This window comes from Porites lutea, chromosome 11, assembly GCF_958299795.1.
Source record: "Porites lutea chromosome 11, jaPorLute2.1, whole genome shotgun sequence".
Taxonomy (NCBI): domain Eukaryota; kingdom Metazoa; phylum Cnidaria; class Anthozoa; order Scleractinia; family Poritidae; genus Porites; species Porites lutea.
The window spans coordinates 12063659-12079024 of record NC_133211.1 but is presented as its reverse complement, the minus strand read 5'-3'; the positions used below and the strand labels follow the sequence as shown (position 1 = coordinate 12079024).

The window sequence follows — 15366 nt, the reverse complement described above, 5'->3', positions numbered from 1 at the left end:
GAGACTGCAAAACAGTCCGTATTTTTGCGTATTCAAGTACGCGCGAGTAGTCAAACAAAAGGTCTGGAACGAGGCTGAAAACAGAGAGCGAGACCTGGGTTTTTTTTCTCTCGCCTCACACGCCCTACGGACTTGTGAGGCTCGCGCGCACGCTTTACCGATTTCTTTACTGATTTTGAGAAAAAAAACCGACTGTTTTGCAGTCTATAGTGACTACTATCTAGTGTACAAGTGTAGATTCTCCTAGATATCTCGAGCCTCGGCCTCATGTTTTGTTTTGTTAAAATGAAATTTCCGTGAAAAATTAATATCGCAGTATGTGCAATTGTTTTACCACACTGGATCGGTTTCAACTAGTTTCTTGGACATTAGCTGAAAATTATAATCCGGCTTAAGAATGTTTTCTTTTTTTTTCAGAGCTTGTTCCTTGTGTTCAAGCTAAATTTAATTAAAAATAAATACATAAATAATTTGCGAGTTCTTGCGCACTGTATTTTTCTTGTCTCGTTTTCATTTAGCGGTTTCGTTTTGGAAAACCAAGATCCCTATACTTCCGTCATTATTTTTATCGCAGGTGATGTGCTTCTGCCGTGAGAGCCAATGGAAACAACGAAATTTTCATTAGAAATAAGCCTTTAACAAACATTCTGAATATTTCAAGAGGTTGTAGATGGGAATGCTGAAATATCAGTTATCGGTTAAGATTTTCGGCGATTTCTCAGGTATCAATAAAAATTTCAGCCCATTTCTAAGATATCTCTTAATTCTGGAGATCGCATCTCTCATTAATTTCTCAGTTGACAGTTCAAATTTTGACTAATTCTAAGCTATCGGAAAACCGCAACCAGACCTTACAATAATGGCCCTATTCTATTCACGATATCAAAGTTTCATAGGTCACACCCATCGAATATTCTTAAGACTTCAACAGAAGTATCGGAGAACAGATTAAAAACAGCATCTTTGAAAAAACCTTAGTTGGTTTTGCGTTACGCTACAAGTTCAGCTTGTTTCTCTATACGTCTCTATGTCAAGACACTGTGTGTAGGGGTTTAGTTCCATCGGAACTTATAAATTATTGATTCACTTGGCAAGCAAACTTCAATGCATTGTGCTAGATTTTCAACAATGTCTTCCATTGTGATATCTTCTCTGGTTTTATCGAGGATCTCTGCTGTATCCTCGCCCCAGTTCTGAAGCCTGGCTCCCCAATAATGATTTAGTCTTATCCTGTAAAAATCAGCGTCTTCTAATTTTCCTTTTTTCAAGTCATGGTGATGAACGTGAGTTATTGACACATCTTCTGTCTTGTAAATTGGTTTGACCAGAGCGTTTGCTGGGCCGTGAGTTCTACGCTTAAGTCGATCGATTAGTAGCGGATGTTGCCTATCGTCCAATGGTTTCCCCAGAAAAAGGAAATTTTGCATTGTAATTTGGGAAACATCTGGTCGTTGTTCAGAAAAATTAGTGATAAGTCGTTGCATGAAATTAGGTTTGGTGTCTTGCGGACAGAATGGATATTCGTCGATATCAATGCTAGCTTGCCATGTAGATAAGTTACCCCACTTGTTCAAGCAATCTTGATATGCGCTTTCTTGCGTTTTAGTCACTGTATAAGGGAATGCATTGTGGCTCCAATCGACATAGGTGACAAATCCTTGTTTTATAAAAAAATCGAGTGCGTCCTTTTGAGACTCGTTCTTAAAAACGTATGCATCATAGACATAAACATGCTCAAAGCCAGCGTAACTCAAGTAATACAGCCACTGAATGAGCTCACGGGTGCTAAGCTTAGCTAAATCGCTGGAGTAGATTCGCACGAGTAAAACCGCGCTTAAAAAATACAAGCCATCTGAATTTGTTTTTTTCTGACACCAGCTGAGGCAATGCGCCTTGTTTTCTAAACTGCCCGCTGTTTCGATTAAGTTCCCATTGTATTTCCTCTTGTAATCTCCACTTCTGAAGTCGCTGTGCTGATATTTTTTCTTGCTGTTGTGGTTGAGACGAGGCACCATCAAAAGAATAAAGGTAATTAAGGCAAACAGCATTAACAACCGTTTAAACTTCAGTCTGCAGAACAGTCTGGACAGTACAAAGTTTTTCATGCGGTATGCAGCAGTGATTGCCACATGGTATCTTAGCTGTAGCTGCATTACAACTCATAACTCCATTTGAGCTTTCAAATAAACAGATATTGAAACTGAATGCGGACTGAGTTCTGTGTTGCTACGGTGATTTCTGTGCAAGACAAGAGTGGTAAGTGGTTTCGACTTGGAATGTACACACTAAAAACAGCGTTCCGATTGGTTTATTATAAATTTACATACTGTTCCTAGGCTGAAACGTCTTCTTTTCAGTCCAAATATTGAAATAAAATCTGACCCTGAGTATAATTGAGGACGATCAAGCGGGTTATCACGCGAGCTTGATCAAACGATGATTATCATGCGATGAACCTAAAATTGAGAATAAACCCGAATTAGTTTTTCATTTTGCCAATAAAAAAGTATTTTTTGTAAGTCGTGGCTTTTTGTACCCAAAATATAGTATCCAAGACAGTTCATCTAACTCATTACATAACGCACGCTTACATATTAAAAAGACCCTTTTGCGCATTGCGCATGCTTGTCGTCAGGGAAGCTCTGGTATTGCTTTTGGTATTGCATTGCAGAAGTTTCTTCCTTTTGTTTTCTTTTTTTTTAGTGCGACGTTTAATTAGTGCGAAGTTGTAGCTGCTTGGCAATCTGCTAAGTTATTTTATTCTTTTTTTGAAGTTTTTAGATAATTCTACTACTTAGGGGTAGAACACATGGCTTTTTTTGTGGCTTTTACTAATCGGCTCCTGCTGTTTTGAAATGAGAAATTGAAACGAAAAGTAGGTTATGCTGGCGCTCGAAAGCCAAGGGGAATCTAATGACAAAGGAAGGTAAGGAGATGCTAAGCTCTATTCCTCTTCCCTCTTTTCGTCTGACGTCATATGCACATGTTCTTCGGGCGAGTAGCAATCACTTTCATAATTCAAACGCAGACTTGCCCTTTTGCTTTCTGTTGAGTCGCGCAAAATTCATATATTCATTAGTGTTTTTTTTATACTTGTGTTTCTATTTATAACGTGTTTACAAACGCTCTAACTGGAAATGACCTCTTGTGTGTAGCCTGTAGTTAAAGAAATTTGTATTGCATTGCGTTGTTTGAGGCTGAAAAAAAAGATCGAGCAAACAAATTCCCAACCTCCTTACTTTTTTACGGTTCACCCCTCAGTAGTGTAACAATCACTGACCTGCTAGTTAACAAATTCTCATCGCAAGCGTCTTCTTTTTTCTATTTTCTCGTCGCAAGTCAATCTATGTTTTTATCTACTAATCTATATTCAAAAACTCACTTATAATTCAGGAGGGGATGACAAAATGACAAAGAAGTCCTGTGTTTTAAAATCGTTTGTATTCTTTTCCTTTAATTTTCTTGACTAAAATCAAACAAATTTCTGTAGCGATGGGAAGTGATCTTTAGTAAGGTTTTTTAAAGCCGGTCACCACGCAATTTATGTTTTAAGTTTAGAAACCACTCGCCTCAGCACCTGGTGATGTGTTTGCGTGAACGCGGCGCTTAAAAAACAACAGCTTGGCCGACTGGCATAAACGGTTCATGCTATCATTTCCCCAAACAGGAAACTGAAATACTTACACGATTATAAAGAAACCGTTGACAGCTCATTCTACAACCTTAAATCTATTTTTCTAGATTTTTACCGAAAAAGTTTACACAACATTATGCAATACATAAGGTTCGTTCAATAAAAATTTCCTAGCGCGAGTTTTCAGGAACTTTGTGCGGAATTCTGATGCGGAATATATATCCAAAAAACAACTACTTACCGCCATGTTAAAGTCAGAAGTCGTTTTCAAGACTCAGTAACGGCACTGGCTTTAAGACGATTTTAATCTCGGAAACATCGCAACCATCTGCTTCCACATGGGTAAAACGTCCACGCCGCATTTTTGTCAAAATTACGTATGCAATTTCTGCCTCAAACTCTAATTATGCTATTTAATTGTTTTTATGGGAATGACCATAAGTATTGCATGCATAATCAATACAGTGGAGTTTATTTTTTTTAACTGGCGAACTTAGCTTGGGAGTTTTTGCCTGTTTGACCTATACATCTTCTAAAGGATAATTTAACCGTGGAGGAAGCAATGGTGGAGGAACAGGTAGAGGAAATCACAATCAAAATGGAACCTCTACTCTGAGAGACCTATATTCAAGGGAAACAAAATTTGGTCCCAGAAAAATTCAGTTCACATTATCTTTCTATCTGTTACCTCTATTGAAAGGACACTTTTACTCAGGAAAAATAGACACTTTTTGGGGGTCTCGAAACTAGTGTTTAACCTCTAGTTAGGTTATACATTAGTCCTTAAAACGTGACCGACACAGAAAGGGTTGATAAGTTTAAGTTTACACTGTCGCAGGGGCGGATCCAGGATTTTTTTTAGGAGGGGGTGCACTCGTCTCTTGCTCTTCTTCAACACCAATAAACCACTTTTTTTTTTTTGCAGAATACCAGTTGTCAGGTTGTATTAGAAAACCGCAGGTCATCTCAGGGAGGGGGGGGGGGTGCGCACCCCCTGCACCCTCCCCCTAGATCCGCCCCTGTGTCGCCTATCTCACCTGCACTGAAGATGCCGCTTTACCACCCAATTGAGTTAGTGAGGTTATCAAGAACAAGGTTGGACTATTCAGACGTTAAGTGTTAAGCCTTAAATCTTTCAAGTTAAGATTCAAAAAATGGCTGTCAAAAGAATGCGATTTAAGGCGTCTATTTTTAAGTATTTGTGCTCTCAACCACAGGAGGGGAGTCAGAATCGATGTCATCATCGATAACCAAACCCGATATCTGGTGTGACGCTTGTCACACTATGCGAGAATTAATTAACCATTTTATCAGGGGCAACCAACGTCAATTTTTCAGAAAATATCTATTCGGAAGACGATTTGAGATCTAGCATTTTCGGAACATTTGTTGTAAAATCTCTTGCTTGCCGCCTCTGCTAGGATTTTCGAACATCTAAAAAATGGCATAATTGCCCATTTTTAACGGATTTTTACCCTAAAAAGGTCACCTGTAACTTTCGAAAGCCTTTTTCCTGGCTAAAATTTTCGAAAAGGTAAGTTTTGATCCCTATTTTCGGATCACTTAAGTTTCAGCTAGGAAATCCGAAGAGATGAAAAATTTTTAGGGGATAAAAATATGCCTATATTTACCGTTTTAATACTGAAATACGTTTAACAAAGCTATGCCGGTTTAAGTGGTTTTGAACTATACTCTCGTTGGGTGCCCCCGATTTTATACGGAAATACTGCAAATTTAACATTTATGTAGTATTTATATGTAAAAGACAATAATCATTTCAGCGGATGGGCGTAGAAATGAAGTGATGAATGAAAGAAGTGCTGTAGAGCGGAGCAGCAAAATAAGAAGATTAGGTTGGATTTATGGCTTGTAAATTTCCTCCTTTTTAATAGTGAAACGTTAGATGACACTACAGACAAACAATGTGTGTAAAACGCATGAACAACACGCCATCGGCCATTTTTATAACAAAAGGGAAAAGGCAATATAGGGGCGACGGATCAATCATGCTCGAGAGACAACTAGCCGCTAGAGAATTGGGCGGCGGGACGTTTGCTACCCTCCAAACTGAAAAGCTTTCTCACGGGTTAACGCGTAGCCTGCGTGGTAGGCGTTTGAAAGGAAAGGGAAAGGGGGTTTTAGGCGCGAGAGAAACGCGAGGGGCGCGCGAGGAGGGAGGGAAGGAAACGGCGTTTCTTTCCCTCTCTCCTTGTTCGCCCAGGCCCTCACGTTTCTCTCGCACCTAAAACTTCCTTTCCTTTCCTTTTCAAACGCCTGCCACGCAGGTTAGTTGACGCGCGGTCAACATGTTTATGTGCCCCTAGCTTAAGTGACCTAGTATAGTCGAAAAAAAATCCACTGAGGCTGACTGACGGCGACCTCCATACGCAAGCTGAGCTCGTCCATGGAAAAGTCCCTTTACGAAGTATGAGTACCAGCCGATCATAAAGTCCGTAACATAAGTAACTGTATTAGTACCCTTTAGACATCAGAGAAGAACGCGTCTTAGCCTACAAACGAAGATCTAATTACTTTTTGGGCGAGAGAAACGACAGCTGGAAATACGCATGCTTCCGTAGACATGCAACTCTCAGTGTTAAAAAAACTTGTACTCCAAATGGACAATTCAAAAAATAAAATCGCAAAAATGTCATAGGAATACTTTTTGAAAAAGGTAATGTATAATATCCGAACCTAATACCTATTTAGGTCGACCCAAACTACTAAGTTCGACTCTTGATTCAGACGGTCGAACTTTACATGTGCCGAACCTAATTCCTGGTGAAAAGAAATATCATCCTTACTGCTTAAAATAGGGAAATATACTGAAAAAACTAAAGGTCACCAAGCCTGGATATTCTTGTTTTGATTTTAGTGTGATTTGTGTTCTGTTATGGCAAGGAGAAAGCTGAGGAGATCGTGATATTTGGACAAAATAAAGTAACGCCCTAAATTTTAAAAACATAACGATTTCTTTGTGGATATAAAGAAAAGCAACTTTTAAAAGATCGTTTTAAGCTGTCCAGTTTCAGTCTAAAAATCTACAACGTGAATGCTGGTAACCGTCGTTACGCTTCTGTCAGTTCTGTCGGCAAAGGCGCGAAAACCCACTAAATAGCCAATCAGAAGCGCGGTTTTATTGAAAAATACGTTAACATAATTTATGCATTAGCTTCGGCACGTGTGAAGTTCGACGTATGAATCGAAGTCAATCTTTTGCCGTTCTATTCGACAAGCTCAGTCGAATAGAACGGCAGAGTCGACCCAAATACAAAAGTGTCCTTCCTAACTGATTCATACGTCGAACTTTACATCTGCCGAAACTGATAATTAGGTTCGGCACATGTAAAGTTCGACGTTTGAACCGGGCCTAAGAGTATGAAAAGAAATATTATCATAAAAATAAACCTTGGATCAGTGTGGCATTTGTTCAGAATATCTGTCATATCCGGTTTTTTTTTTTTGCAAAAAGGGAAATTAGTTTTGAGATCTCTACTCTTGGAGGGTCGTTCTTTACTTTCGAAACTTTACGGTAAGAACAGAGAATAAAAAACCGGAACAAACGATAAATTAGTTGATTCATACAGTATTGCATATCAAAAGGTAAACTTTTTCTTTGCCCTCTGTCTTAATTCCATCGGAACTTATAAATCAGTGATTCGCCTGGTAAGCAAACTTCAGTGCATTGTGCTAGATTTTCAACAATGTCTTCCATTGTGATATCTTCTCTGGTTTTATCGAGGATCTCTGCTGTATCCTCGCCCCAGTTCTGAAGCCTGGCTCCCCAATAATGATTTAGTCTTATCCTGTAAAAATCAGCGTCTTCTGATATTCCTTTTTTCAAGTCATGGTGATGAACGTGAGTTATTGACACATCTTCTGTCTTGTAAATTGGTTTGACCAGAGCGTTTGCTGGGCCGTGAGTTCTGCGCTTAAGTCGATCGATTAGTAGCGGATGTTGCCTATCGTCCAATGGTTTCCCCAGAAAAAGGAAATTTTGCATTGTAATTTGGGAAACATCTGGTCGTTGTTCAGAAAAATTAGTGATAAATCGTTGCATGAAATTAGGTTTGGTGTCTTGCGCACAGAATGGATATTCGTCGATATCAATGCTAGCTTGCCATGTAGATAAGTTACCCCACTTGTTCAAGCAATCTTGATATGCGCTTTCTTGCGTTTTAGTCACTGTATAAGGGAATGCATTGTGGCTCCAATCGACATAGGTGACAAATCCTTGTTTTATAAAAAAATCGAGTGCGTCCTTTTGAGACTCGTTCTTAAAAACGTAAGCATCATAGATATAAACGTGCTCAAAGCCGGCGTAACTCAAGTAATAAAGCCACTGAATGAGCTCACGGGTGCTAAGCTTGGCTAAATCGCTGGAGTAGATTCGCACGAGTAAAACCGCGCTCAAAAAATACAAGCCATTTGAAGTTGTTTTTTTCTGACACCAGCTGAGGCAGTGTTCTTTGTCCTGTAAAGTTTCCGTAGTTTTAATCTTCGGGCGCTCATTAATGTTGTTCTTTATATATTTTTCACTGTTGGGGTTAATATTATGATGGGCTTGTATGTTTGCTGTGGTTTTGTCGCCTTTTCTGTATCGGATACCAATCCTCGTTGACGCCACATGAGAACTTTGGATGTAGACTTCTTTTTGATAGCCAACAGGTAATATAGAAACGTCTGTTTTACTGTTGACGTGAAATGCTATTAAAAGGAGGAGAACAATTATGCCGAACAGTAAGAGAAGCTTTAAAATCCTCAGTCTGCAGAACAACCGAAACAGTGCAGTGTTTTTCGTTCGATTCGAAGCAGCGCTTGCTATGTGTCGACCAAATTGTACTCTCATTATATCATTCACAAATCCCAGATCGGATCATTCCATACAGCCTTGAGAATCAGCAAGTGCAACGATCAGGATTCAACTGTTACAATTAGTTAAGGGTATTCTGTGTAAGTGTCATGAATCTCTTAATTCAAGAATACTTCCAGGTGGGTTATAAAGACTGAAAACAGTTTACCACTCGGTTAAGAATAAATGATTGAACAGGCCGTTAAATTTACATACGCTGAAGATTGCATCAATTGCTTTTCATTCTTCTCATGGACCAAATGCTGTCCCCATAAAGTCTTGAAGATGACCGGCTTGCCACGCCGGACCACGTCTTTCACGTTAAATTTGTCCTCCCGGTTGTGATACAAATCAGTGCAGAATTCCGGTTGAACTTGACGTTATATTCGTCTCCGCTGTTTGATCAGCCTGAAACTGTGTGGAAAAATGTCAATCAGTGACAGACGCCTTTTAGTACGCCATAGTCCCGCTCGCTCCGTCTGCATCGTAGCGAGTCTACAATTGTCGTCCAGGGAAACAATTTCTTTGGAGTCTTCTTACAAAACTCGTTGTCGGAATCAATAGAGGAGTGTTAAGATCCACTTGATCCCAGTCCCCTCAGTATTAGGTAAACTAGAAGAGACCTCTACTCCAACGAAGACTGAGCCGCTATCATATTTAAATTCTGTCAATACCTTTTTTGTTTAGACTTGAAAAATTCTATTCTCTTTTGGAGAAATTATTTTGCCACCTTGAAATCGGTTTTGAAAAGACTAAACGCGAATACAAACATAAACTGAATATACTAGGCTGCTCAGTGATAACCCCGTATGTCTGACAGAAGTAATAAGCAGAGTAGGATGTTTTCTCTTTTCCTTTTAAACCAGCCTTAGAATTTTTCCAGAGTTTGTTTTAATATACATAGGTTCCCTAATTTACACGTAGATCCGTCAGTGATTTAATGTTGTTTGTTCAGTTGCTTGAATGTCTTACTCTATTGGTTTAGCTGCCGAAAGAAGCAAATACACCCGACTTTAAGTTCAATGAAAACTGATGAAAGTGATTCACATGCATTAAAAGATTAACTTATTTAAACCCAAGAAAGCACTTCTTATTTTCCGTGCGCAAAAGCCGTTGGCAGTAACAGTTTCATCCACTTCATTTTGCACCAGGAAAAACAAGAGTGCAGAATTGGCAGCCAATGATCGTCTGCTAGGTATACCCGAGTTCATTTTATTAACGAAAGCTTCTTTGTCATTAGTGGACAGGTTTAATTTTTTCATTCGCTGTTATGCTTGTAGACTTTGGATTTTCTTACCTTTTTGCAAAAGAATTTTGCTATTCATAGCATCATTAGAAGTTGCCAAATGTTATTTTTCAAACAAGCTTGTCTCAGGTCACCAAGAAATACCCAGTGATGCATTGTGTCCACTGTGTGTATATATGGCAATAGGCCCAGTAGCCGTGGTAGTTAGAAAATTTCATACAATTTCCGCGATATTAAGCCTGAGAGAACCTCTTCGACTAGGACCTACCCAGGCCCGTAGCAAGAATAAAATGATTGGGGGGGGGGGCTGAGCGAGTGGCCCACATTAACCCCCCCCCCCCCCCCGCTTCGGTCCCTCGGTTAAAGTATACTTGCCAGCTATTGTTGTGGATGGCTCCAAATCATTTTCATTTCTGGGTTGTTCTTTGATTCGGATTGTTTCTTAGACTACACCGGGTTCTGTGTCACCAGTGCATGGTTTTACCCACGATAAAAGTGTTCCCTGCTTATTTTCGACTTGTTTGGGTTTCTTGTTCGCCGGCTCTTGCGAAGACATTGTAAGACTTTAAATATAAACGCGTAAAACCTAAGTTTTACTCTAGTAAAGTAATATATTTTACACTGGCGGACCTCTTAGGAAACCAATAAAGTTTAAGAGGTCAAGTTCAGGGATTGTCATTGGTGCATTTTGATCCATTTTGCTTCTGACTAGTTTGATGCTTAATAAGAAGATATTTTACAGCTGTTGGTTGTCAGTTGGGCTGTTGTTGGCAGAGCAAAAATACGATTTCGTTCATTTACACAATTCCAAATTGCACAGAAGAACAACAGTACATAATCTTACTATGATCGACAAAACTTTGAAACTTTAGCTTCCACTGACAGCTGTCCGTTTTAGTAGAAAAATTCCACTTTTGCAACAGAATTTAATTCAAGTCTGAAAATTTCTGGGGGGGCTCCAGCCCCCCTGCCCCTCCCCCAGCTACGGGCCTGCTACCTTTGACACATGCCCCAAAGTGGGAACACACAACTTGACAAATATCAGCCGCGAGGGAGAAAGGCACCCTTGGAATTGGCTTCAGCCATGAGGGTTATAAAAAAATTTAAACGCTTAGTCCAACATTCCTCGATCGGCGATATGGTTCACAGTTTGAAAATGAAGGTTTTGGCTTGCACGCTTTGCGAGGTAATAAGATCTCGTATGAAGAATTATTTCCATGAATTTCCTGAATTCCTCCTTGAAACTTTGAATATTTTACTGAAAAATCGGATTGTAGACGTAATATGGTATTAGTGACGGGAAGCAAGAGCAGTAGCGCAATGACAATTTCACTGGTCAAAAAAAGTGCTTCCGAGCTAGGCAAACAAATCGAGCTGGCTAAAGTCAGAAGATGCATAATATTGCTACCAACCCCGTGGAGTTAAGTATCAACGGTAAAGAAAGTTCTCTTTATCGTTCATAGTTTGTTGCCACTTCTTTCATGTTCTTTGCCTGTTTTGAACAAGGACGAGGGGGACTGTAGTCTAACCCAGACTCTTCGCGGTTGACAATACTCCATCGATCCATAATGGCAGGTGATTGTTGCACATTGCATTTGAATTGATTGTATTAACACTCTAACTAGGAAACCATTACAAGAACTCAAGGTAAAGAACAATTAAGTGTAGAATACCCGGCTGTGTTGACTACATGGCTACGTGGTACTCAGTAAAATACCGTAAAATTTCGGTTGTATAGAGTGTAAGAGAACTAGTGTATGAAAGCCCAGGGGGGCCTTTAAATGATAAGGCCTTCTTTTAGAAGGAGGGTGGGTAACCCTGGTGCTAGGGCTACCCTAGCAAGAGGGTTATCCTATTTATTGTTCTTCTTTTTTTTTTTACACAACGTATTTACAAGGCAGGTAGAGTTACCTGAGTGCTAGGGTTACCCTAGCAGGAGGGTTACCCCCTGTGACCAGTAATCCTGATAATTTGAACGGAATTATCCAATTTCTGTGCTAAATTATAAACCTCTGAACAATATAAGGTATTTTTTGTATACCATAATTATATGTTCCTATTTTTTGTGAATTTAACGTGTTTTCCATGGAGAACTTCAAGTTTTAGTTCAAATGTTGGACATTACAAACAATGTCAAGCATGACGAAACATGTTAGTAAAGCTGGTAAAGTTGACCCGGATAATAGGGCAACCCTACCTGTGGAATTTGCTTGTAAACCAGAGCTATCTTTAACCCACTGTCTAGGATAACCCAGCACAAGTGTAACCCTCTGTCCTGTGTAAACAGGCCCTAAGTACAAAGAGTGGCTTTATAAGGGTTCAAAAGGCGGTTTTTACGAAAGCTGCATTATATCTCGCATGCTGATTGGCTAAATTTTATTATCAATAAGAGGACAGACACAGAAAAAATTTTAATTTATGCAAGATGCGGTCATTTGCCAAACAAATGCGGAACTTCGGTGTTTTTGCTTAGTTAAGTTTCATAGAAGATTCACTTTCTGTTCTCTGAGAAAAATAGCCAGACAGCTCTGATGCAAGACTTGCATCTGTTTAGGCTCTCTGTGAAAAGCTTAAACATGGGAAACCAAACAGGACACTTAGTTTCCAAAAGCGGAGACAACTTTCTAGGAATTGTACAGTTTCAAAATTGCGATTTAGGTAAGTTAATGTGCGTATATAGCTTGAAAGTTAAAAAAGTAAGACAACAATTCTGACAGTCTAGTTTATTAAAAATAAGCACATCAATAACAAAAGTTTTCTTTTGAACTGATCCCTTTTTCCAAAAGCAAAACAAACTTTTTATACAAACTTTATGAAACTTTGTAAGTACCTGGTAAGTTGAATTGAAAACTTCATGCCTATAAAACCCACCTTTCGGTTTGATTGTACGCAGCTCATAGGTGAATGGCATTCAGGACGAAAAACAAGACAAGAACTGACGTAAACAACCGGCCATACACGATTTCTGTTCGTACTGATTGGTTAGCAACTCTTCAAACCTGCCAGGCTAGTTTGATTTGCAGACAGCTTATAAACCATACATTACTTCGATTTGTTTGATTACTCTAACCGCTCCAAAATCTTTTCTGGGAATAATATTTAACCTTGGGCTAGTTTACGACTTTATAAAACCCTAAAATGCCTCCATTTTTAAGTTTGCAAAACAATTTCATTCCTAATTTATACAGGGCAGTGATGTGACTCAACCTGTCAATGTTACTTGTCATCGGTTGCTAATCACCAAGCGAGAAAAGTTATTGACAATAACATTGCGCTAGTTTTAAAAAGTCATAATTTTTCTTATGTTTTATTCATTTTTAATGGCAATATTTGACTTTTTTGAGCTACTGTTATTGTAAAAAACAAAATTGATGCCAGTTTTTTATTGTCTGTCCTCTTATTGATGAGAAAATAACTGTGTAAGCGGCTGCATTGAACACAAACGTTCAGTTAAATCAAAAGACTTTGTCTAGTCATTAGGAAAGCTTCTATATATCCTATTAAGTTGTAACTTTAAATTAAACATGTAGGAAGTGTGGGTTTGTTTCTTGTGAAAGTAGCCAGGGGAAATCCCCAGCCCTGAAGAGGCTGTAAAGCCTCTTGGACATCTAAAGCTTTGCTTGAAAGGGTATCCTTCCTCCCAACAGAAGTTCTACTTTGTGTTTTTCCTCACATTAGTCCCTTTTTTACCTTTCAGGTCAGCACTGCATTTTTGGTGAAAGATTAAGTTTTAAAGTCACTCAAATATTTACTTGTAGTCAGTATGCCAAATTTGGGTACCTTTGTACCCTCCTTGGCTTCTTTAACAGTATATGTTGTGACATTTCTTGGTCTACTCCCATTTATATGTAAGGACATGAGGTATTCACTTTACTTTCGCAATCCCTTTCATAACTCATCTGTTGAAATGGCTTACCATTTAAGACAAAATGACTTGCGAGTCACAGCTGCATCTAAATTTTGGGATTCACTTCGTGAAAGGAACTTGACTCTTGGCTTCAGTAATCCTGCAAAGGATCAGCTTAATGTTGACATTGATGTCATGATCATTTCAGCTTCTCGCCAAAGCCCATTACTTGTTAGAAATAATCCAAGGTTCTTGACTCAGATTTTATGGCAGTTTGTTGTCATTTTGAACAGTACAGAGACAAGATCATTGCCATGGAAAATAAGATTATCAGTATGTGATGTTGATGACAAAAGCCATGAAGAAGCCAAAGGCTTTAGCTCCACAGTGCATTATTATAAGCGCTTTTCTGTAGAAGCACAAAGCTTACCTCAAGTGAATATTAAAGAAAAAGAGAAGCAAGACTATGCATTTTGTTTGGAAGAAAGCCTTAAGACCAAACCAAAGTTTGTACTGTTGGTTGAGGATGATGCCTTTCCTCACCCTCAGCTGTTTGAAATCTTGTATTATGTTCTTGAAACTAGAAAAAAGGCAATGGAGTCACGTGTATCAACCTCCAATGTCTTGTTTTATAAACTTTATCATCCAGAAAGACTTCTTGGATTTTGGAGTTTAGAGCCAGAGCGCATTCCCCAACTGGTCAGCTTTGCTGTGTTCTTTGGTAGCTGTGTAACACTTCTATTGAATTTTGTAATGTTATGCATGAGAGGACGCTGGAAACGCAAGTCTAGTATCCATATAATCTGGTTTTGGGCAATAGCGTACTTCCTATTGATGGCTATTTCAATTAGCAGGCAACATATCATTGAAATGCAGTATATATCAAAGAGGTTCTTTACAGTTAGTCCCACGCCCTCCTGTTGTACTCCTGGAATGTTATTTGTGGCCGATGAAGCTAAGCAATGGTTGCATTACATGAAAAATCATATTTGCTCCCAAACTTATGGCAAGGATAAAATGTTAGATGATTATCGACAACGACATCACGTGAAAGGATTGATTGTACAACCTAACTTGTTTGTACATATTGGTTTCTTTTCAACTCTAAGCAGGAAGTTTTTGCACCCTTCACTTATGTACTATCCACGCTGGTTCAAGCTCTATTAATTAAATTTACAAGCTTTAATAGCGGAGCTCCACGCGCGCGCGAAGCGCGCGCGTGGGCGGAGCACCATTGCTAAGTAAATCTACCCATCCCAGAAAATTTGGTAATCACGTGACCGTACACCGACCGCCGACCGCCGACCGCCGACCGCCGACCGACCGTCCGTCCGCACCACAGGAAAACCAATGTTTACTCTCACATTTTAGCTAGTTTGGGAGCCCAAGAGAAAACTAATTTCACATCAATGTTGTGATCAATTGACAGCTGTCAAAACAGGGCATCCGCTGACCAGTATCACCTGACGGTAGCGTGGGCTCAAGTGTCGACCCATCGAGGTCGAGTATTTTTTTGAAGTTATCCGCTGACAAATTATCAGTTTGGAATGATCGCAGGCTCAAGTTTATTTTTCCAAGGATTCATATCAAATATGTTGTGTTTATGTCACTATGGCCCCGCACTATTAGAATTTTGATTTCAAACTGACTTCGGAAATGAAAATTCAGCCAGTTTTTTTAAAAGTACAGGCGGGGAAGACCTTATCTTACCATGGTCACGCGTTGGTCACGCTCTACGTCCAATTTTTATACTCTGATTGGTCAAAATTTGACAGGTGAGTTCATGC

At 39.3% G+C, this 15366-nt stretch overlaps 3 protein-coding genes across 3 annotated transcripts; 1 reads left to right on the top strand and 2 right to left on the bottom strand.

Moving 5' to 3' along the window:
• Positions 1 to 286: 286 nt before the first annotated feature.
• On the bottom strand, positions 287 to 2377 carry LOC140952136 (uncharacterized). Its single transcript, XM_073401562.1, has one exon. The coding sequence runs from the start codon at positions 2151 to 2153 to the stop codon at positions 1053 to 1055; it is 1101 nt and encodes a 366-aa protein (XP_073257663.1). The 5' UTR covers positions 2154 to 2377; the 3' UTR covers positions 287 to 1052.
• A 4850-nt stretch (positions 2378 to 7227) lies between these two features.
• On the bottom strand, positions 7228 to 8673 carry LOC140952380 (uncharacterized). The gene has a single exon (XM_073401801.1). The coding sequence runs from the start codon at positions 8481 to 8483 to the stop codon at positions 7263 to 7265; it is 1221 nt and encodes a 406-aa protein (XP_073257902.1). The 5' UTR covers positions 8484 to 8673; the 3' UTR covers positions 7228 to 7262.
• Positions 8674 to 11295: 2622 nt separating this feature from the next.
• LOC140952152 (post-GPI attachment to proteins factor 4-like) lies at positions 11296 to 15015 on the top strand. Its single transcript, XM_073401579.1, has 2 exons — positions 11296 to 11379; positions 13430 to 15015. Exon 2 carries the CDS (start codon positions 13496 to 13498, stop codon positions 14744 to 14746), a length of 1251 nt encoding a protein of 416 aa, XP_073257680.1. The 5' UTR covers positions 11296 to 11379; positions 13430 to 13495; the 3' UTR covers positions 14747 to 15015.
• Positions 15016 to 15366: the final 351 nt, after the last annotated feature.